Source organism: Trachurus trachurus (assembly GCF_905171665.1).
Source record: "Trachurus trachurus genome assembly, chromosome: 1".
Lineage (NCBI taxonomy): Eukaryota > Metazoa > Chordata > Actinopteri > Carangiformes > Carangidae > Trachurus > Trachurus trachurus.
This window is the reverse complement of record NC_139891.1, coordinates 34,493,638-34,515,869: the sequence shown is the minus strand read 5'-3', so window position 1 is coordinate 34,515,869 and position 22,232 is coordinate 34,493,638. Positions and strand designations below refer to the sequence as shown.

The 22,232-nt window shown below is 42.2% G+C and overlaps 1 protein-coding gene across 1 annotated transcript in view; it reads right to left on the bottom strand.

The window, feature by feature from the left end:
* Nucleotides 1-22,232, bottom strand: part of LOC310988702 (uncharacterized protein) — a gene marked incomplete at both ends in the record, with an annotated part of 41,617 nt that overhangs the window by 1,928 nt on the left and 17,457 nt on the right. Inside the window, 6 exons of the mRNA XM_083975390.1 lie at nt 13,772-13,945; nt 15,551-15,724; nt 16,137-16,310; nt 17,497-17,670; nt 18,877-19,050; nt 19,384-19,560. Of these exons, the coding sequence (XP_083831516.1) occupies nt 13,772-13,945; nt 15,551-15,724; nt 16,137-16,310; nt 17,497-17,670; nt 18,877-19,050; nt 19,384-19,560 (1,047 nt within the window). The remainder of the gene's footprint in view (nt 1-13,771; nt 13,946-15,550; nt 15,725-16,136; nt 16,311-17,496; nt 17,671-18,876; nt 19,051-19,383; nt 19,561-22,232) is intronic.

Below are 22,232 nucleotides of genomic sequence, written 5' to 3'. Positions count from 1 at the left end.
ATCGAATATTTGATGTATTTATCATATTGATTTATGAAATGTAATTTCCCACATTGTCTACTGGTAATTGAACGGACTGTATAATGTCACAACGTAGAAACACAGAACAAAACTACTGAACTAAATCAGTGTAGAGTTTAGATCAGGTGACCTGACCGGAGCTCAACACCTGACCCTTCTCTCTGAGCCCGGTCTGTCCCTTTAACTGTATTTATTGATTTAAACATGATATTTTTACAGTAATAAGCTGTCTGAAATAACTAAAGTTTTAAACTACAACTGTGACAGAAATCTGTTGAGATGAATCTTAATGAGCAACACTGTCATTTATAACAGTATGACCTTGTTGTGACCTCATTAAACCCAATTAGTCTCTGTGGTTTAAGGTCATGTTGTTAATAAACAACAAACAACATTTGTGTTGTGTATTACACAACAGTTCACTCCTCATTCCTCAGATCAACGTTGATAGAGAGAGAGAGAGAGAGAGAGAGAGAGAGAGACTGATTGTAATCAGACTCCTGACTCTCCTCCTCTTTTCCTGAACAAATATTTCCTGGGTAACAGACTAATGGACCTGGACAGTTGATCAGATTAACACATGTCTGTGTTACGTCACTCAGATACGTTCAGGTGAACTACGAAGAATAATAGAATAGTTAGAAACTACAGTCTGTGTATTTGCACTTGAACTGCCCTTCCCTCCTCATCAGCTCCTGTTGATGAGTGGCCTGTGTGGACTGAAGTTCACTGTGGCTCTTCTTCCCTCCACAGTCCACAGGGACAAACTCACTCACACACTCTCACACTTACATAATAACTTTAATAATAATAATTGTTGTTTTAACGCTCACCTGTCTCAGACTTCAGTTTCTCTCCTTCTGCTCTGTTCACCGGAAAATGGAGTCTGAACCAAACACTTTCACTTCAACTGGCTGTAGCTATACCTGTTGGAACAAGTTTAATGTCTCCTCCTCCTTCCTCTTCTCTACATTTTCAAGACATCAAATGACTCTGTGAGTGTCTGTTGTTCACTGACAAGTTGTTGTAACTAGTTGTTATTTCATTGTCTGTGTTTTTAATGAGATAAACTTTGACTTTTGCTCCAGCTTCATATAAATAATGTTGATGATCGTTGTCGTAGCCCTAGATCAAATGATTTAATAAGCCTAAATTGAATTTCCAGTGTCCCCAGTGGCGTGCACAGGGGGGGGGCAGGGGGGGCGGTCGCCCCCCCTCGTGGCCCAATTGTTGAAAAACGCGTGCTAAAGTGCCCCCTGGGAGCCAAAACGCGCGTTAAAGTGCCCTCTTGGAAGCCAAAACACGTGCTAAAGTGTCCTCATGGGGGGCAAAATGTGTGTTAAAGTGCCCTCTAGGAGCTAAAACGTGTGCTCAAGTGCCCTCATGGGGGCCAAAACGCGTGCTAAAGTGCCCTCTAGGAGCCAAAACGTGTGCTAAAGTGCCCTCTAGGAGCCAAAACGTGTGCTAAAGAGCCCTCTAGGAGCCACAATGCGTGCTAAAGTGCCCTCTAGGAGCTGAAACGCGTGCTTAAGTGCCCTCTAGGAGCCACATCTAGGAGCCAAAACGCGTGCTAAAGTGCCCTCTTCAGTGGCGAGGACGCGCTATTAGGTGCCCCTTTTTTTCCTTTTCGCCCCTGCCCTTCAAAAAGTCTGTGCACGCCACTGAGTGTCCCTTTGTTTCAGCTGGTGACACCAGGGGGTTAAAGGGACAGTATGGGACTTTATTGGCTTTTTATTGACAAAAATCAAATATCGCTTTCATAAATACGTATTTCACTGAAGTGGAATCGCGCCCGCATACAAACGAGCGCTTTCTCGTACCTTAGAATGAGATGTTACAAGTCGTTACAAACATACAGGGGGGGGTTCACCGAACCTTCTCTGCCATGTTGAATCGCCATGTTTTACGTTCAGTGTCACCGTGGCTGTAAGTAACCTCAAACTCGGGCCGCCGGAGCTTCTCGGAAGGAAGGACGGAGGCACTGGTGTTGCCTTCAGGTGCAGTCAGACACCTGAATGACGCCGTGAGTGACGCCGTCGGCAAACCAACTGGATGTTATTTTACTCAACGAGAGAAAGCCGGTAAAACGTGGGTCAGGTAAACAATACGACATCACCATGACAACATATTGTCACGCCTGTATTGTTTTGCCTCGTGCTGGCGGACCGTTTGTTTACATAGAGGCTTGTTTATCCTGATACATGCAGCGTGTGTTGTTTTTCTGACTTCTGCCCGAGTTTACGTAAACGCAACAGCAAGAATACGTGCCGACATGCAACCGCACCGCTAGATGGGGGTAAATCTCACATACTGTCCCTTTAAAGACACAACTTGATAACTTTTATTTTTCATTTGATCTATTCGTTAATTTGTAATGGGATATTCATGAACATACAAAAAATTATGGCAAATATGTCAGATTTAGCTCTGTAGCTGATTTCAGTTTGTAGTCCCATGGTCCACAAATGTACAATCACAGTAAATCAAACATCAATTATAATACAAATTAATTACATTACATTACATAACACGATAGTTGCATCAGTAGAACAAAATAAAAAAGTTGTGAAATAGGCTACTTAAAGTGCATTTATCAGACAGTATGTCATAAAGTGCTATTCTTAAACTGCATGGAGTAGCCTAAAGTGCCAACTGTTGTGAATAAAAAACGTCCTTTAAAGGTGTACAGAAATGGCCGTTTGTCCTGTTTGTTGCGCCGAGTTGTCACGAGTTGCCGCACGAGTTTACCCGAGAAAGGAAAGCGAATCTGATGGTTGTTATCGAGCGGGCGAGATATTCAAAGCTTGGGGGCGAGACCGAGCTCGGTGTGTGTGTGCGTGTCTCAGACGTTTGATTGACGGATGACGGATCCAATATCAGTGGCTGATGAATCGTGAGCAGGCTGACGTATAATCCGTGCACCTGCATTATCCAATGCGAAAAAAAAATACCACACTTTCATCCCGGATTGAATCAAAAATAGAATTTTGCACAAAGTTTGGCCTCCATCGTCTGATAGATGAGTTATTACACTAATGTTAAGACCCACAGTGGGCTCAAATTCAATTTTATTTTCTGTACAGCTTTAATGTTCACAGATCTGTTTTTTTTTTTTTTACTGAACTCTGTTTTTAGCTGTTTTAAATGCAATGTGTGTTGTGCTAACGAACTGTATTCCATGTTGTGAAGCCATAAATTCATTTGTCTTTCTGTGCAAATGTAGTATTTCTGAACTGTAGCTCACAGTCGCCCCCTGGAGGTAGAGAGTGATCTGTGAAAGATCACTGAAATGAAATAGCACCATAGAACAGGAGACACAGCTGTAAGTTCAGCTGTGTTAGTTCAGTTCTGTGCTGTAATGTCCCTTTAAGGGTTTTCACGACAGTACCACATTACAGCTGCTTTATGACCGTCTGTTGGTTACTGTTATTGTGATAATGTGTCACGTGATCCATGGTTAAGTTTTAATGAGCAAATGGTATTAGCACGCTAACGGCGAGTGAAGCTAATCGCTAATTAGCCACCATGCTAGGCGTATTTTTCTATTTACCTTTTGTTTTGAACTCAAATACGAAATGTTAAGTTTAGTTAAGTATCACAGTTGAGTGTTGTATTGAGTGCTGTATAGTTTTACTCACCATTTCATTGCGTAGTGTGTCATTTTATTGAAAATCTTCTGTGTGAAACTCTGTATTATATTAAATTAGGAGCATATTCTGGTTAATTAGTGAGTTTAAAGCAGCTCTGACGGGTTTAGCTGCAGCAGAGTCAACAGGTGTGTGTTGCTCGTCCACGCTCTGAGCCTCACTCACCTCATCTCACCTGATAATGTGATGTTTCCCTGCTAGTGGATGGACTGATGCTGTGAGAGAGAGACCGCTGATGTTTCCTGGAGACCATAGAAGCAGAAAGCTGCTGCTCGCCATCTCTGTGACCTGTTTCATCCTTCCAGGCAAACACACACACGCACGCACTATAGAAATTAAGATATAAAGAACTCTATACAGATATACCTATACATATTTAGGATTTTTTCCTTTTCTTTTTTGGATTAAAAATTTAAAAGGTAAGTAATATCTTATCAGGTATAATTCATGGATGGACTGAAGTAGAACAATATGTTTTGTGTCAAAAGTGAGAATTTAAAGTGCATTTATGTTCATAAAAGATAAATATCTGAAGACCAAGGGTTGAAAATATTTGCACTTGTATTTGTACAGAGAATGTTACTGAGTAGCTGGGTTACTATTTGATATAAATGTGTGTTTGGACACTGATGAAGTGAGATTAATGTCAGTCCATCAGTTTATAAATAAATCTGGATTGTAGCGGTGCAACGGTCCGTCATTCAATCGCTGACGAGTTCAACTGTCGATCATTTTCGGTTGCGTCATCACAAGTCTTTTTCACGTTGCGGAGTTCAACAATATCTGGATATTTTGTACAAAGTGAGTCCTCTGCGTTTTCCATGAATCTCTGCTGAGAGTGAAGAGCAAGAAACAGTGATGAGGTGAGATGAACTTAAATCCAACAATCTATCAATAAATGTGGATTGGTAGTGAATTGTTATTCATGACACTGAATAAATTCTGCGTATTGGTTACATTCCCTTCTTTCTGTCACAGTGAACAACAACATTATTTACATGAAACTGGGAAAAAAGTTGATTTAATTAAAAGCACATTTGTTGTCATTTTCAATAACAGTCAAGGAAATAAAATATAGTTGAAACAACTTGTAAGTGAACAACATGAACACACTCATGTGACTTCATGTCTGTAACTGTAACCAATGATGACAGAGAGAAGGGAAGTTACTTGATACAGATAGAATGACGCCACCTGCTGGTCAACTCTTGGTATTACACCTGTATGGACTAATTCAATGTGAGTCCATGAATAAATAGCGAGCTAGGATACAGCAGTGGTAGAAGAGCTGCTGAGATATTTCCTGTTTAAAAGCACAGAGGGATTGTAAGTAACATAAACTGAGAGTATTGTCACCCAGCTGGATACAATGGGTGAAGAAATAAAGAGCGTATTTTATTTACAAATCAATATTATCACACAAAGTCATTGAAACATTACTTCAGTTTTAAGTCTATGTTTAAGATGTTGAGCTAACATTAGCCTTGTTTTGTGTTAGAAGTGAGTCATTACTGTATAATCTTAATATAAAGCTCACCATATATTTCACTGTGGTTTTCTGAATGTTCGGGCTGTGTTGTCATATTGACCCTGTGAATATTTAGCTCTTGTTTACCTGCTCCTCATGTTGTCAGAGGTAATGAAATGTTTTTACAAGTAGAAGTTTAGATTAAAGGATAGTAAGCTACAGAAATTAACTTTACTGTTGCTGCAAAGAGTTTTTTTAATCAAAGTTATTGTGTTGATTTGATTGGTCCAAATGATTGATATAAGCACTGTGTCTAAGAGAAATCTAAATCTGCTTTAGGGCTGCAGCTATCGAAAATTTTAGTAATCGAGTACTCTACTGAAAATTACATCGATTAATCGAGTAATCGGATAAAACGTATTTTTGCTTGGTTAAAGAGCAATTATGAATACACAAGAGAAAATAACATATTTCACTTAATAATGAATGACCAATTGGTTTCCTTTTTTAGAATCAACTGTTTTTATTTCTTAAATTCACAAGCAAGTATTTTCTGGTCTTTAAACATTACCAAAGAGGCAACTGCTAACATAAATAAGAATAAATAAGATATCAAGATAATCTGTCTAAAAATCTAAAAATTTAAATTACTTTCAAGATATCAAAAATAAATAAAATTAAATTACTTTCAAGATATCAAAAATGTTTTCTGCGGAGATGCTGCAACATGGAAGACGTGCTGTTGTGGTATGCAAGGGCCGTGTTACAACCTTACAGTCTATGGTGGTTACAACGAACCTACACGTCACGGTGTTCTCCTTTCTGTTCAGTCGGAAATGCTCCCACACTTTCGACATTTTCTGTCTTTTTTTATCGCCTTTTTCTTCTGTTTCATCATCGCTATTTCTCCTCGCCTCTGCCATTTTCCCGCTCCCTCAGTCAAACACCCGTACGTCCGCTTCCTCCTCCTCCTCCTTTCTTCCCCGGTCCCCCCCGCAGCCCCCGCCTGTTAAGCCGGGTTTCTACCGAATCAACGGCCTTTTTTTTTTTTTTTTTTTACACCGCAACATATGGTTCACGTCATGATAACTTCTGTATTTTTGGCCATTCAAGGAATTTCAAGCTTCCACAGGATAGTCCTTTTCTTTGTTTGATATTTCAAGAGACTTTGGTTAAGTAACCATGGACAGCTAAGCTCCTAGGCAGGATTGTTCTGCTGTGTTGTCGCCACCGCCCCCCCCCCCTGCCTTCGCGGCCATCGCGGCCATCGCCCCGCCGCCGCCCCCCACCGCATCACCATCGCCGCCGTCATCCGCGGCGGACGGGGGGACGGGGTGGGGGGCGCACGGTTACGTTCATAGGTTACCGTTACGGCACACGTTGTGCCACATTGAAAGTAGTCCGTGCGGCCGCTTGAACTACAATTAAATTAACGATTCCTCGAGGCAGAAAAAAATCCTCGGACCATTTTTTGTAATCGAGGTACTCGTTTCAGCCCTAATCTGCTTTCACTGAGGAAGTAAGCTGCAAGTCAAGTTTAAGTAAATTTATACCGTGTAAGATTAATGTTTGAATGTGTTCTATATTATTAAGGGATGTGGGAGTTGAATTAGAGAGTAACAACATGTTTCTAGTATTTGCTTTTAATTAGCATTTGGTGGTGTTATGATCTTACATGTCTGTGTCTCCAAAATCCAGGTCAGGTCCTTGATGTGGATGGAAGGATCCAGTGAGGAGGATCAGCTGGTTCAGTAGACGGCGAGCCACCCAACTTGACTCCCAGGTTCTACAGTAGCAGTGAAACAGCTGGATGACCTACCTGTCCTGTGGTGGGATCGGACCAGTCACCTTGGCTGGAGCCAACTTGAGCTCCCATTGTACTGAGAGTGGACTCTGACTCAGCAGACTCTGACAGCTCACATTGAGGTGAGTTTTTCCGCTGTTTCGTTCGTGAGTATGAAGCAGAAGAAGAGAGCTCAGTTTCTCCAAAAACGGAGCTCCCGCTCTAGTTTCAGAGAAAAATGCACTTTTGTGTCAAGTGGCAATCCGCTCATTTTATCGGTACTGTGCAGTGTGGCATGTCTCCCAAATGATTTCTACGGCTAAATAAGTATTTTTGTAGGCAAATCTGGGGGGTGCGGCAGCGTGGACTGCGGTGCGGGTCTCTGGCCGCAGCGGAGACAGCTCCGTGACACTCCTGTGTGACTGATCGCTGGTGAGTGCTTTGGGACGGGGCCGCCGGCTCACAGAGCCCGCTCCGCTGCACGTTGAAAACAGCAGTGATAACGTGCTCTCAGGTCCGAATTTCCAAACCAGAAACTTTTTTAACAGCACCGGAAAAAGTCGCTGGATTTGTCGCTAGTCGCTTGTGACAAAAAAACGTCGCCAAGAGGGTTTGGAAAGTCGCCAGATTTAGCGAGAAAGTCACCAAGTTGGCAACACGGTGTAGCCGACAGCCGCACAGCGCTGCACACTGTTCCCAGAGCAGCATTCAAGGAGACCGATTACTCAAACAAAACCAAGATCACACAGTTTATAAAAACCATTATGTTTTGATTGTAGTTTAAAACAGTTTTACATATCAGAGGACTACCATATTCACACACAGGGTACCCGAGAGTGTCAATTATCTGTAAAAAACGGTTTTGACGAGTTAACTCGTCAACGGACCTGAACGTTCAGCGCACTGTGACGAGTTTACTCGTCAAAGGTCGTTAAAGAGTTAAGGACAATTTCAAAGAAACATTTAAATGCACATTAATGCAAATGTTACCTGGTTTGTTCTTCAGGTAAAAACTAAAGTGCCAGTGAATTGAATCCTCCAGGTTTGCCAGTTGGATGTTCCTGCTGCCAATCTCCTGTCGTACTGTATCCAGATGTGGACACTGAGGAGCTCAGTAGATATAGCATTAGAAGAAGAAGAAGATGAAGAAGGGATGAACATGTCCAGCAACAAATAACCTTGTGTCCAGAATCACTGGTAAGATGTGTGACTGCAGCCCGTATGTGATCAACAAGTCACATTAGTCTGAGTCCTGTCGATGTGTGAGCTCTCTCCACCTGCACTCTACCTCACCGTCACTGTAACCCTAACCATAACAATACTGTAGGTTGTCTCTCTCTATCTCTCTTTAATGAAGTTTAATGAAAATACATCTGATACAAGATATCCTCTACATCAGACTCAGAGTAATGACAACATACAAAGAACAAACACAAATATACCATTAAAATAATCCACGTGAGAACGCGAACTTGGACCAACTCAGGTCTACTGGTGTGTGTCTACACTGGATGTAATGTAAAAGGCTGCCGACACTAAGAATAGTAACTATTTTGAATGTAGCCCGGGAATTAGAAGCACACAGGACACACTTACTGGGGTTCTTGTAGCCTTCTTATTTATTTCACATCAGTTGCAAAAAGGCTTATTTGACTGAATTTCTAAACTCAAAGTCATTCGTTCTCATCTGAGACTTAGAGAGAACCGAAACCAAAAGCACAAAAAGAAACAAAATAACATAGGGGACAAAATACGGCAGTGGGCTATGAAGGTCTACAGAAACAACAAAATACACACGTCATTAAAATCATGACACGGTCATATTAACTTGAAAATGTGCATTCAAAATATTACCACAGTCACTTACACGCCACGCAGCGTGGAACACGGGAGCTGGAGCTTCCTGAAGCTAGTCGTTAGCCCCGGTCGACGGCTGGCATGCTACCCTCAATTGAACAGAACAACAGTCTCCTCTGTTCGGCGAGACATTTCAGGCACTTGTGGCTCACATTCAGCAGAAAAGACAACAAAAACCCACAATGCACCTGGCGGCTAAACCAAAATGCGCCCAACTGAACCCCAAAGCAGCTCAATGCTGCCACCTTGTGACCACTTGTTTAACTCATTTACATTTTGTTTACATTTACATTTGAAATATGACATTTAAAAGAAAGAACAAAAGAAAACAAAAACACATTATAGTACATTGGAATACATTCACCCTTAAGTGGAAAATTACACTTATGATTAATTTACCACCCGGCTACATGAATAACAACTGTTTCCCATTAATTAACGAGACTGTGGTGGCCCGCCACAGTCTCAGGTTCAGTTTTTACTGAGCTCATGTTTCTGTGTCACTCTGTCATTACCTCTAAAATCGTCTGGTACCTCGTCTCCATAGGAAACGCAACCGGAGCTGCAACATAAACAAATTTTAATAAACAATTCAACAATTACATCAATCAGTGTTTTGTTGAATCAGAGCAGAGGAATAATGAGTCTGTTGAGATAAACAAACATTTAGTAAATAAATGATGATAAAACTAATAACTATTTAAACATGAAGTTCAGTGAGAATCAAGTTGCTTCGAAAATGTTCAAAAGGTCTAAGAATAGTTGTGTTGGTTGTGAGATCAGCGCATCACAGCGTGAGTCCAGTTACAGTCCAAACAATGTCAGCCTTTTTATCTTAATAATTAATTAATATTTTTATTAACTGCATTGAGTACAGCAAGAGTGTGTGTGTGTGTGTGTGTGTGTGTTTGTGTGTGTGTGTGTGTGTGTGTGTGTGTGTGTGTGTGTGTGTGTGTGTGTGTGTGTGTGTGTGTGTGTGTGTGTGCAAGAGAGAGAGAGTAAATCATGTGTCCTGTTTCATACACACAAACATCACAGCGTGTTTCTTATAGTATGTGTTAGGGGTGTAATGGTATTCGTCCCGTGCCGTCACGGTACGGGGGTCACGGTTCGGTGCACACAGTCACACGACGAATACGTCTGAATGAATATTAACTCATTGAGTGCCAACCACGTAATTTCTCGTTTTTCGTTCCCATGCGTTGAGTGCCAAAAACGTAATTTTACGTTTTTTGCTTTTTTTTTAAATTATGAAAATAGACACTTTAATACACATTATATGTAAATTTGGGGACTCTACGACGAGGAGAACTGAAATAGATGACGATCAAAGTCACATGACAGCTCATGATCTGGAAGTTTTTATCATAACTCGGCTTCTGCAAACGAGTTCTGCATGCAGATGCAGCGCAGCTGCTCTGCTCTCACCCGCGCTGCTGCTCCAGCTGCTCGAGCTGCTCGGAGCAGAAACAGGAAGCTCTCAGCCGACAGTCCGCCCGGTCTTCATCTGGAGCAACACCGTGTCCTCCCCAAAGTCCCCCCGCGGTAAAATCTGATGGTCTCTGGGCCAAAGCAGACCGGCATCACCGACCCGAACCACAGACGGACCGCGACCACCGGCGGGACCGGTCTTCCCGAGCCGCGGTGGCCGACTGACCCTCACGTTCCGCGGGGAGAAGCTGTGACACGGCACGGTGCGTCTGTGTTATTGTTGTTTAGTGGCGCCCCCCCCGCCCCCGATGGTGGTTTTGTGAATAGAACAACAATTGTTGTATATATTTATCTTATACGAGCCCTTTGATCCAGAAATGCGAGTGTCAGAAGAGCGACAGACACAAACAGAGCACCTTTCATAAAAGACGCTCTATCTCCTTTTCTAGAAAAAAAGGAGGGATTTTGGTGAAACCCAGCCATGTTTAGCTTGACTTTTCTCAGGAACGGAGACACGTAGAAACAAACGGTTTGTGGCCACTTGAAGCATTAAGTTAAACCTTTCAATTGAGCCACAGTATGTGTTGGTGGCAATAATATAGAATACACTATGGCTCTACATAAAAAGTCAAAAATGGTCTAAATTGCCGGTACACTTGACTAAAACTTTGGAAAGGAGCGCGGCACTCAATGAGTTAAAAAATAATAATAATAAGTCGAGTCCTCCAATCTAGGTGGCGGTAATGAGCCTCAAAGCTGCCACAACCGTCATAACAGACGAAGAAGAGAGTTGATGAGAGCGTGAAGTTAGAGGAGGAGAGCTGTCTGCTTCATTTATGTCACCGTGGCTTCTCAATGAAACACCTCGGCGGCGGCGGCAGCGGCTCGCGACTGGTCGATCGGACAAAGTCCGTCGGCGAGCGATATTTCACGGATGCGCGCTGCGTCGCTAGAAACACATCAAACACGTAGCGCATGTTCACCCGCCTCCCCTCCTTCCCTCATGTCTATCACTGGTGCGAGGAAACAGACAACGCTTGTGCAACAACTTATCCCACTGCTTTTAAGCCTCTTGACATGAACACAGACAGGACCAGAAACATGACCAAAGCAACTGGCATCTAGTCTAAATTAACTGTATACCAATACCAATATACCAATCAACATTGATGTTAGTTTCTTGTTTTTTAAAAAAATAATAGTTGCCAGTTGTCAAGTGCAAGTTTTTTCTCCTCTAGAATTAATGAATGGCATGATAACACTCCTAATGCACTTGTTTTATTTGATATTCCTTTTTTTTCTACTTTTATAACACAAGACAGATTTTAGTTTTACATTCAATAGTGTCTGTTGTACCGAAACCGTACCGAACCGTGACTCCTGAACCGAGGTACGTACCGAACCGTGACTTTTGTGTACCGTTACACCCCTAGTATGTGTTATAATTGTTACGGGCCCCACAGTTTTGACCACGTATCAAATACAGTTCTGTTGGAACAGATATAATGCAGCGACAATGAAGACACGGAGTGCTCATTCTTGTGTACAGGTAGCATCTGTATTCATTTCCACAAATTCAAAACACAATCAAACATCATATATCAGATTCTCTCAATCTCTCTATTTCAGGCAAACACTTCACAAAATTATGTTGCAAGGTAAGCAATCAAAAATGTGAGGATATATAAGTGCATCTGTGGTGTAAAACACCTCCGCCTACCCATCTGCTAGACAAAACACAGGGCAAAGCAACACTGACGTACCTGCGAAGCAGTATGTTTTTTTTTTTTTACTTTTTCACATCATATAAACATCATGAAACACATTCAAATGGCCGGAGTACACAGCCTGCAGACACATATACAGCTTACGGTTCAGAAACATAACTTCTTTCTCAATTGGAACAGATATAATGCAGCAACAATGAAGACACGGAGTGCTCGTTCTTGTGTAATAAATACACACCTAAGAACACCCGAACCGCAACAGCTCCGGCCACAAAGGTTCTGCTTGCATCCCTTTATCCACTATCCCACAAGATATATACTATATATAAAAAATATTATTAACACAAAATAAAAAAAGTAAATTATTTTTTTCCCATTCACTAAATTAAATTCACATAAATGTGGTGACACCATTTGGGTGCACTACATAATACAGCTACAGTGTGAACCCATTAACTCTCACAGTGCAGTATCACTCTGACCTCTAGGGGGCGTCCACAGCCACACCCAATCAGCTGTGACCTCATCCTAGTTTCTTTTTGTACACTTTACGTCATTTTACAACATTGAACAAACAGGTCATTAAAGGCAATACAATACAGCTCATTTGTCGTTAACTTTACTCCAATTTATATACAAATCAGTGCCATCTAACTGTGAACCCAGAGAAAAACTACATAGTAAAGATAATAATGACTTTTGATACATTTTGTAATGTATCGTGTCTTCATTTTCACACCATTTCTCCACAAACTCAAAGCTCCTGAACAAGAACAAGAACTCCTGCTGACGTTGTAAACATGACACAGAGAGGCGCTACCTGCTGGTTAAACACATGTAGCACATCATAGAGATTATTTGAATGGGCTCTATGCACAGCTCCACCACTTCCTGAATTAAAGGCAAACTGATTAATCCAGGTGTGTCTGACCATTGTGACTACTCAGACACACCTGAATTAATCAGTGTGTCCAATAATGTAAGACAGGAAATGAAGGACCTGCCTTAAATTCAGGAAGTGGTGGAGCTGTGCATAGAGCCCATTAGAGCACAGGGACGATGGTGAACTGGACTCTGTGTGACAGTGGAGCTGTTCTCAGATCAGTTCAGACTGCAGCGCTGGGAGTCACCTGCACTTCCTCTGGTTCCTCTGGCAGTCAGTGGTGATGAAGATCTGGTCTTAGCGCCAACACCTACACACACAAATGTGAACAAAGACTGAAATGACATTGAACTGAAGTGAAACGTGCAGCATTTACTGCAGCATCACTGTTCCAACACTTCAGTGAGGGATTTCCTCCTGTTACGTGTCAGCTCATGTTACAGCTACAAGTTATTAAGTATCTGTGGGACCACAGCATCTGATTGGCTGTTGATATTTAATAGAGAAACTATTCTATTGATCATTTCCACTAAAATTTTCTAAACTGTTCTATTGATCATCTCCATAAAATGTATCCAGTTTGACAAAAAAACAAAAATACATTATTATATATATGTATTAATCTGATATGAGTGATACATGCAACAGGACGTCTGGCGCGTACTACCTGGTTTTGTCCTAACACCACAACAACTTTACCTGATAATAGAACATTTGGGACTCTGTGTGGCCTCCACACTCTGTTGGTTTTTGTTCTTGTCTTGTTGTTTCTTCATTAAATAATTTGTTCAATTGAACTATGACATCAGCTGTGACATCCTGACTATATGTCTAAATATTGTTGTGGATCTAAGGTACATGATGAAAAAGAGAAGAAAAAACACACAAACTGCCCAGAAACACTTTTCCTTAATGAGTTGATTGATGAGGGAAACAGCTTCAGATGTGACTGACCTCAGAGTCTCCAGTCTACAGTCTGGTCTCTTCTGGAGATCACTCAGATCCTTCAGGTCTGAATCCTGCAGGTTGTTGAAGCTCAGGTCCAGCTCTCTCAGGTGGAAGGGGTTGGACTTCAGAGCTGAGCCCAGAGAAGAACAGCTGATTTCTGACAAACTGCAGGCCTGCAATCTGAATAAGGAATAAAAGCAGTACAACATTCATTCACCTCTTCATGTCAAAACTGATTGATCATTGCTGCTGACCTCAGGACAGTCGGTCAATATAGAATCAATATCTGATCAGACATGTTGGACTAAACACTGACTCCAACATTTTTATTCAGGACTGAACTGGATCAAAGTTTAAAGGTCCAGTCCTGATCCAGGACTAAGGTCTTTCTTGGTCCTGGTCTCAGGAGACTAAAACTACACACATTCAACTGAACAAAAACCTGTTGACAAACCCCACCCATCCACATCTTATGTGATGGCTTCAGACCAGTCAGTCTTTATCAGAGTAAAACACTCTGACATTAAGATCAGATTCAAATCATCTCTGTGAACAAAATGAAGACTGGTCTAACACTACAGAGCAGTCTAACCCCCAAATTACACTGGATGCGGAGTGGCTCCCGAACTGCTCCGCTCTGGAACAATTGTCTTCAAGTTATGAAACTTGATCCGCAGTGAAGTTTTTTATTTTGAAAATCAACCAGGGTTTTATTTTGTATTTTGTACCTGATTTCCTGTCCTGCACAACCTACTCTGTGCTGAATTGATGCGCCGTGCTCCGGCGTCTGACAAAAATTGAAGCTCTGCGTATATGTTGCGGAGGGCTGCCGGATGCCAGTGTTGTTCCGGAGCCATGACACAGCAGAGCTGCAGCCGGTGTAAGCTCACACATTGACAAAGTGTAGATACAAAGTATCAGTATCAGAAATAGTATCAGTTCCGCCACTGTGGCGGAGCAATTCGGGAGTCACTCCACATCCAGTGTAATTTGGGGGTAACGTGTTTTGGCGCTTTTCCACTAGCGCGGTACGGTACGGCACGGCACGGCTCTACCCATTTTTTTTTCTTTTCCACTAGCCCTAGTACCTGGTACCAGGTACTATTTTTAGTACCTCCTCGGCCATGGTTCCAAGCGAGCCGAAGAGATACTAAAATGAGACGTCAGCCGACTGCCTTCCACTGATTGGGCAGAGCGTTGTCACTGGAAGAGTTGCGAGCGTGACGTCCGACATGAGAATCAAACCCGGTAATTTCAAAAACAGAGCGGCAACTGCGACCACTGATCTGTGCCGAGACTGTTGTTATTCCTTCACCCGAGTTAAATGACAACTGTGAGAAAAACCACGCTGTGATCAGTAATCGAGGTGCAGACGAGTGAGTTTGGAGCTGACGAGAGGATCGAAAAAAGAGAGAGAGACGATGCGGTCCCACGGTCTCCCCCGTGACGACCCCGCCCCCACTGAGGAGGAACTAGAAGAACTCAGCTGTAATGGAAAAGCACCTTTACAGAGCCGTGACTGTGTAGTGGAAAAGCGCCATTTGTGACAGCACCCCCTGAAGGTTGAAATGAAGTGAACAGACATTGATGAGGACTGAGTGAAATGAGCTGAAAGTGAAGAATCATTGTCAGTGAGAGAGAAGAACAACTAGAAACGTGAGACAACAACTATTTCAAACGTCCGTCATTCATGACATCAAAGTCAATGATTCAAGTTCTGAGTGAAGATCAATCAGGTTCGGTTGTAGATCTAAGATCTACAACAGTAACAGTCAGTGAACTGACCTCAGAGCCTCCAGTCTACAGTCTGGACTCTCCAGAAAACCGATCAGATCCTTCACTCCTGAATCCTGCAGCTTGTTTCTGTTGAGGTTCAGTTCTCTCAGGTGGGAGGGGTTGGACTTCAGAGCTGAGCCCAGAGAAGAACAGCTGATCTCTGACAAACTGCATTTCTTCAATCTGAATAAAGAATAAAAGCAGTGAGTTGAGGACAAAGCTCCTTGTTGACAGCGTTCAGTGTCTCATCATCTGTTCAGAGCTGAAGAAGCTTCAGAAAGAACAAGTTTAGAAAATCGAAAGTCCAACAGCTGAAGCAACAGGAAGCAGGTTAAACAGTCACAGAGAGAACAAAACCACTAGGAAACTTGTGGATAGATCAGTTATTGTCTGACACATGACATGTGTTTCTGTAGTGGAGGTGAAATGTGGAGAGGAACAGTGACTGGACTAAAAGCAGAGAAGAAGAAAACAGATGTCACCATGACGACCTTCAGTGTGGATCAGTATAACATCAGCCTCATGTCTGCAGCTCAGTGTCAACACAACTTTCCCATCACATTCATCTGAGCACAGAAATAAAACAGAGTCTGACCTGAGAGTCTCCAGTCTACAGTCTGGACTCTCCAGAAAACCACTCAGATCCTTCACTCCTGAATCCTGCAGGTTGTTGTAGCTCAGGTCCAGGAGCCTCAGGTGGGAGGGGTTGGACTTCAGAGCTGAGCCCAGCGAAGAACAGCTGATCTCTGACAAACTGCAGTCCATTAATCTGAATAAAGAGTAATACGTAAAGATAAAACCCTTGATAATCAATCAGCTGTAGCTTCTGTCATGTCCAAATCAGCAGCAGAATATCTGTGAGTTTGATCCTCATCAAGGAGATAAAAATATAGATTTAAAAACTATAGTGCATTAAGCTTGCACTGTAGCACTTTGAGATTGCTTAAGTGTAAAGTGCATTATAAATCAAATGCATTATCATTATTATTATTATTATTTAGGTGGGAGGGGCTGAACTTCAGAGCTGAGACCAGAGAAGAACAGCTGATCTCTGACAACCTGCACCACTCCAGTCTGTATAATGAATAAAAGCAGTACAACATTCATTTACCTCTTCATGTCAAAACTGATTGATCATTGCTGCTGACCTCAGGACAGTCTGTCAATATAGAATCAATGTACTGTTATGTCTGTCTTGTGTTTTTGTGATATGCAGCTGCGGGAGGCATTGGCTGTCCAAGACAAATTTCCCTCCGGGGACAATAAAGTTTTGATTGATTGATTGATTGATTGATTGATTGATTGATTGATTGATTGATTGATTGATTGATTGATTGATTGATTGATTGGTTGGTTGGTTGGTTGGTTGGTTGGTTGGTTGGTTGAATCAATATCTGATCAGACATGTTGGACTAAACACTGACTCCAACACTTTTATTCAGGACTAAACTGGATCAAAGTTTAAAGGTCCAGTCCTGATCCAGGACTAAGGTCTTTCTTGGTCCTGGTCTCAGGACACTAAACTACACACATTCACCTGAACACAAACCTGTTGACAAACCCCACCCACCCACATCTGATGTGATGGCTTCAGACCAGTCAGTCTTTATCTGAGTCAAACACTCTGACTTTACGATCAGATTCAAATCATCTCTGTGAACAAAATGAAGACTGGTCTAACACTACAGAGCAGTCTAACATGTGTTTGTGACAGCGCCCCCTGAAGGTTGAAGTGAAACAGACATTATTGATGAGGACTGAGTGAAATGAGCTGAAAGTGAAGAATCATTGTCAGTGTGAGAGAAGAACAACTGGAAACATGAGACAACAACTATTTCAAACGTCCTTCATTCGTGACATCAAAGTCAATGATTCAAGTTCTGAATGAAGATCAGTCAGGTTCAGTTGTGGATCAAAGATCTAAGATCTACAGCAGTAACAGTCAGTGAACTGACCTCAGAGTCCCCAGTCTACAGTCTGGACTCTCCAGAAAACCCCTCAGATCCTTCAGGTCTGAATCATGAAGGTTGTTTCTGCTCAGGTCCAGTTCTCGCAGGTGGGAGGGGTTGGACTGCAGAGCTGAGCCCAGAGAAGAACAGCTGATCTCTGACAAACTGCAGCCCTTCAATCTGAAAGAATAAAAGCAGTGAGTTGAGAACAAAGCTCCTTGTTGACAGCGTTCAGTGTTTCATCATCTGTTCAGAGCTGAAGAAGCTTCAGAAAGAACAAGTTCAGAAAATCAAAGTCCAACAGCTGAAGCAACAGGACGCAGGTTAAACAGTCACATAGAGAGAAAACAGCAGCTCATTGATATTCATGAGAAGCTGCTGCTGCTTCAACACAGATGCAGTGACTCTGCCTCTGCACCTGTCAACTCCGCCTGTGGCTCAATCCATACAAACTCATGTTGTGCAGCCACATTGATCAGAGACTTACTGACGATGCTCAAGTTTTCAAAGACAACAAACGTGTGAAGCTGAACTATATTGCCATGACAACAAATGTGTGGGGCTGAAATTTGTTATCATGACAACAAATGTATAGAAATAAGTGCCTTTATCACATCTGGTGGAGTGACAATTTCCTTTACTTGTGTTTGACATATGTACCAGATTTCACTGGTCAGCTTAGCAGGCGACTGCTGATAAGGTGTCACTTGTCTCAAAACAACTGTGTGGCTGCTTTCAATCACATCATCAAAGTCAACACAGGGATTCACACAGCCGACGATACTCCAGCCAAGGTCCGTTCTTTGGGCAAATGGCTCATTGTCTTTGCCAGCCACAACCTCTCTAGGCAGCAGGGCTTGAGAACAATTGTAACCTATAAGCAGGCCAACGTCACATTCAATTAAAGGAGCAATCTCTTTGACAAGGTGCTCTAGGTGAGGCCATGCTCTTGCTGTCTTAGGTGTGGGAATATGACTTAGATTGACAAGAATAAACTCTTTTGTGTAAGTTACTGGGAGAGGGATTTTCTTTGATGAATAAAAGCCTCTAACTCGCAACCCAGTTAGCTTCTGACTTGGAATGACTGTACTTCTGGATGCTAGCGTTGAGAGTTTCAATTGCACATTTCTCTTTTTGTGTATCCAGAGTATCAGCTTTTTCTTGCAAAACAAAGGTGATGTCACTTTGATTGTCCAGAAGGGCATATAAGAGAACTTCATTGTCTGGGTTACTTGTTGTGGATAACCATACTGGCATAACCGAGGAGGTATGGGTGCTCTTCATATCTTGTGGATCAGTCTAATATCACCCTCATGTCTGCAGCTCAGTGTCAACACAACTTTCACATCACATTCATCTGAGCACAGAAATAAAACAGAGACTGACCTCAGAGTCTCCAGTCTACAGTCTGGACTCTCCAGAAAACCACTCAAATCCTTCACTCCTGAATCCTGCGGATTGTTTCTGCTCAGGTCCAGGTGTCTCAGGTGGGAGGGGTTGGACATCAGAGCTGAGCCCAGAGAAAAACAGCTGATTTCTGACAAACTGCAGTCCTCCAATCTGAATAAAGAATAAACGATGTAGATCAATCACCAATAATCAATCAGTCCTTCTGTTGTTGTGTTCTTCTGTTATTGGACCTCAAAGAGCCTGAGCTCTATCAGAGTGTTTCAGACACATGTCAGATCCACAGTGGAAGGGAAATCACCTGTTTTTGAACATCAAAGCCTGTAAACCTCTTTGAACAGACACCAAGAATGAACCAATTTTTAAATGTTGGCCCACGGCGTGTTTGAGTTTGACACCCCTGGTTTAAATACTCAACCAATGAATAAGTGAAACTTTAAACATTTGACCTGAATACAGACAAAAAACTCCAAAAGACAAACTGACCTCAGAGCCTCCAGTCTGCAGTTTGGACTCTCCAGTCCACCACACAGAGCCTTCACTGCTGAATCCTGCAGGTTCTTGTTGTAGCTCAGGTCCAGTTCTGTCAGGTGGGAGGGGTTGGACTTCAAAGCTGAGGCCACAATTTCACAGTGAGTTTCTGAGAGTCCACAGTCACGTAGTCTGTGATTAGAGAAAACATCAAATCTGCTGAAAAAACAATCTGATGAAAATCCAGTTGGTACATATGATGTGATGGTTCAGCTCATCTTCTCTGACTGGGATGGTCCTCATCACTCGGTCCTGCAGACCTGATTTGGTTGCCTCTTTTTAAATAGAGTCTATTTCCTCATAAAGGAGCTCCAAGACTTCCTCTTGTTTAATTATATGCAACAACAACATCCAATGATATCACTAGATTTCAGTCATGGGCTACAATAACATTCATGATCTTTGTAAAAGCAACAACCTAAACACCTGTTACTGAGTCAGGGGGAAGATACAGGGACACAGAGCATCATCGTAACTGCAGATGGAAATTAACTTGAAGCTAACTCTGCTACATTGCATACATCACATGGCAACATTTAGCCTGTGTGTATTATTGTACATTCGCCAAATAAAATAGAAAAATAAATCTATAAAAACCACAGTAACTGAGTCACACACGTGTTTGCACGGTGTGAGAGGAGCAGGAGAATGGGAATAAATTACAACAACAGATTTATGGATATTTCTCACTTTGCTCTGGTGTTTACTGCTCATATGCTGCTGGATTTACTTAGATCATACTGGTTTGCAGGGTGAGTTTGTGGCCAGTCACCTGTAACTGGGGTTGCCACAAGAACTGATACCTTGTCGGTACCAAGTCGATGCCGACAGGCAAAAAATACATCGCTACCTGCTAGGGATGCACATGATTAACCGTTTAACCGTTAACCGATAACAAGAACTTTGACCGATTAATACTATCGGTTATTTATTTATTTTATTAGCTCCTTATGTCGTCAACTCATGGGGGCGTGTCGACACGTGCAGAGTTCACGTGCCTTCAGTCATATTTCCCAGCAAAAAGTTACACAGGAGGACTGACAGTATGTGCAGCAGGAAGGTCAGACAATAAATGTAGCCTATATGGACATAGATGTGCATCACCTGTAACAACGGCACTGGAAAAAAAAAAAAAGAGGACTTCGCTGCTCTCCAGCCTGTTCACCTGCAGCTCTCCTGCAGCTCCACAGAGGAGCTGTCAGAGGAGCTCTGCTGTTCCTTCAGCCTGGTGTTTGGCTGCACTTTATAAAAACTGTTCTACATTGGACGATCTAACCTCCATATGAGCGCGATCAGCTGAGACAGAGCGCACTGATCAGCTGTCGCAGCGCACGTGTATGTGTATTTAACGGCAAAAAAAAAAAATTGGAGCGATACTTTTTTTTTTTTTTCTGGCCGTGCGCCGCAAGTGTCTTAATCTTATCGGTTAACGAGCGTCAGTTATCGGTCAGAAAAAAAATTCAAAATGTGCATCCCTACTACCTGCATTTTTTCAGTAGTACCTAAAAAATACAACTTTGCCCTCCATTAAGTGAATGCGGCTGGACCTCGAGCCTCCAACTTCTCAGTGTGCGCCACAAGTTTGAGCTCATGTAAACATGACGACGTGCTATGTGTCTTTCTCCCCTCAGTTGTCATGATGGAAACATGACGCTCTAACAGCAGTGTATGGACCATAACACATCCATGATGGTTTGGACCAGAGAAAAAACAAACGTGTATGAGCTGAAAAATAAAACAATGTGTCATTTTTGCACCATTTTGTGTGAAAACAGGCTGCTGAAATGAATGAATGAGAACAATGGTTCTCTTGTTGAACTACTTGAGGAATAAAAGCAATGACTACATTTCTTTCTGTTTGTGTTGAGCAATATTTACCATTTTAACTCTGTTCTTACTTTATGTGTCTGCCTGAGAAGTTTTTGAAGCACAGTGGAGCTTAAATATAAGAAAGTTTAATGTGAAACAGTTTTAAAAAATAAATAAATAAAGTAGGCTATATGAATTTAGAAGCACATGGTTTCTGTTTTTTTTCTTCTTTTTAAAAAATCATTCTTATTCAGTCCCTCCAGGAATTTGCAATGTTGCGATCGCAACAATTAACGCAAATTCAACCAATCCCCGTGAATTTGTGTGATCTTGCAATTTTGTCAAATCACCGCAACTTTTCCCCAAATTGGACCAATCGTCGGTGCTTTCCGTGAGTTCCACCACGGAGAGTGTGAGCAGTGGTCCAAAGAAAGTGAGTCCACGGTGGAACAGCGTGTCTGGGCTGACGGCAAGAAACTTGATACGTGCAAGGAACACAAGCTGAGTCGAATGCGTTGAGTGTGTGAGCTGTCCTGGTTGAACGCATGAGCCTGTGTGTCCCTTGCAGCACTCGCCGAGGGAGAATCCAGTACACCACCGCAGGGCCGGAGCGGAGCAGCCAGGATCCCCTTCCCCCATCCTAAGGCCCTGGCCCTGGACCTGAGTAGCCACTCTCCCTTTTTTATTCAAAGACTGGACTGTTTTATTAGCATTTTAAAATGGTTATTTTACCACCATTTTAAAGACACATTTTAATTACAAGTAAAACAACTTCCAACTCAGTAATTGTCGTGTGCCTTTCTTAACAAGTATAACAGGACCTCACATTATTTTGTGACATTTCAAAATGTTTAATTTTCCTCTGATTTTTAATTATTCAGCACAAAACTGCACTTTTTTTTGGTTGCAATTTTCGCTGTCTCCTGCAATTTGATCGCAACACAAGCGCTTAAAACATCGCAACATACACTGCAATTTTTTTTTTAATGTGGCTG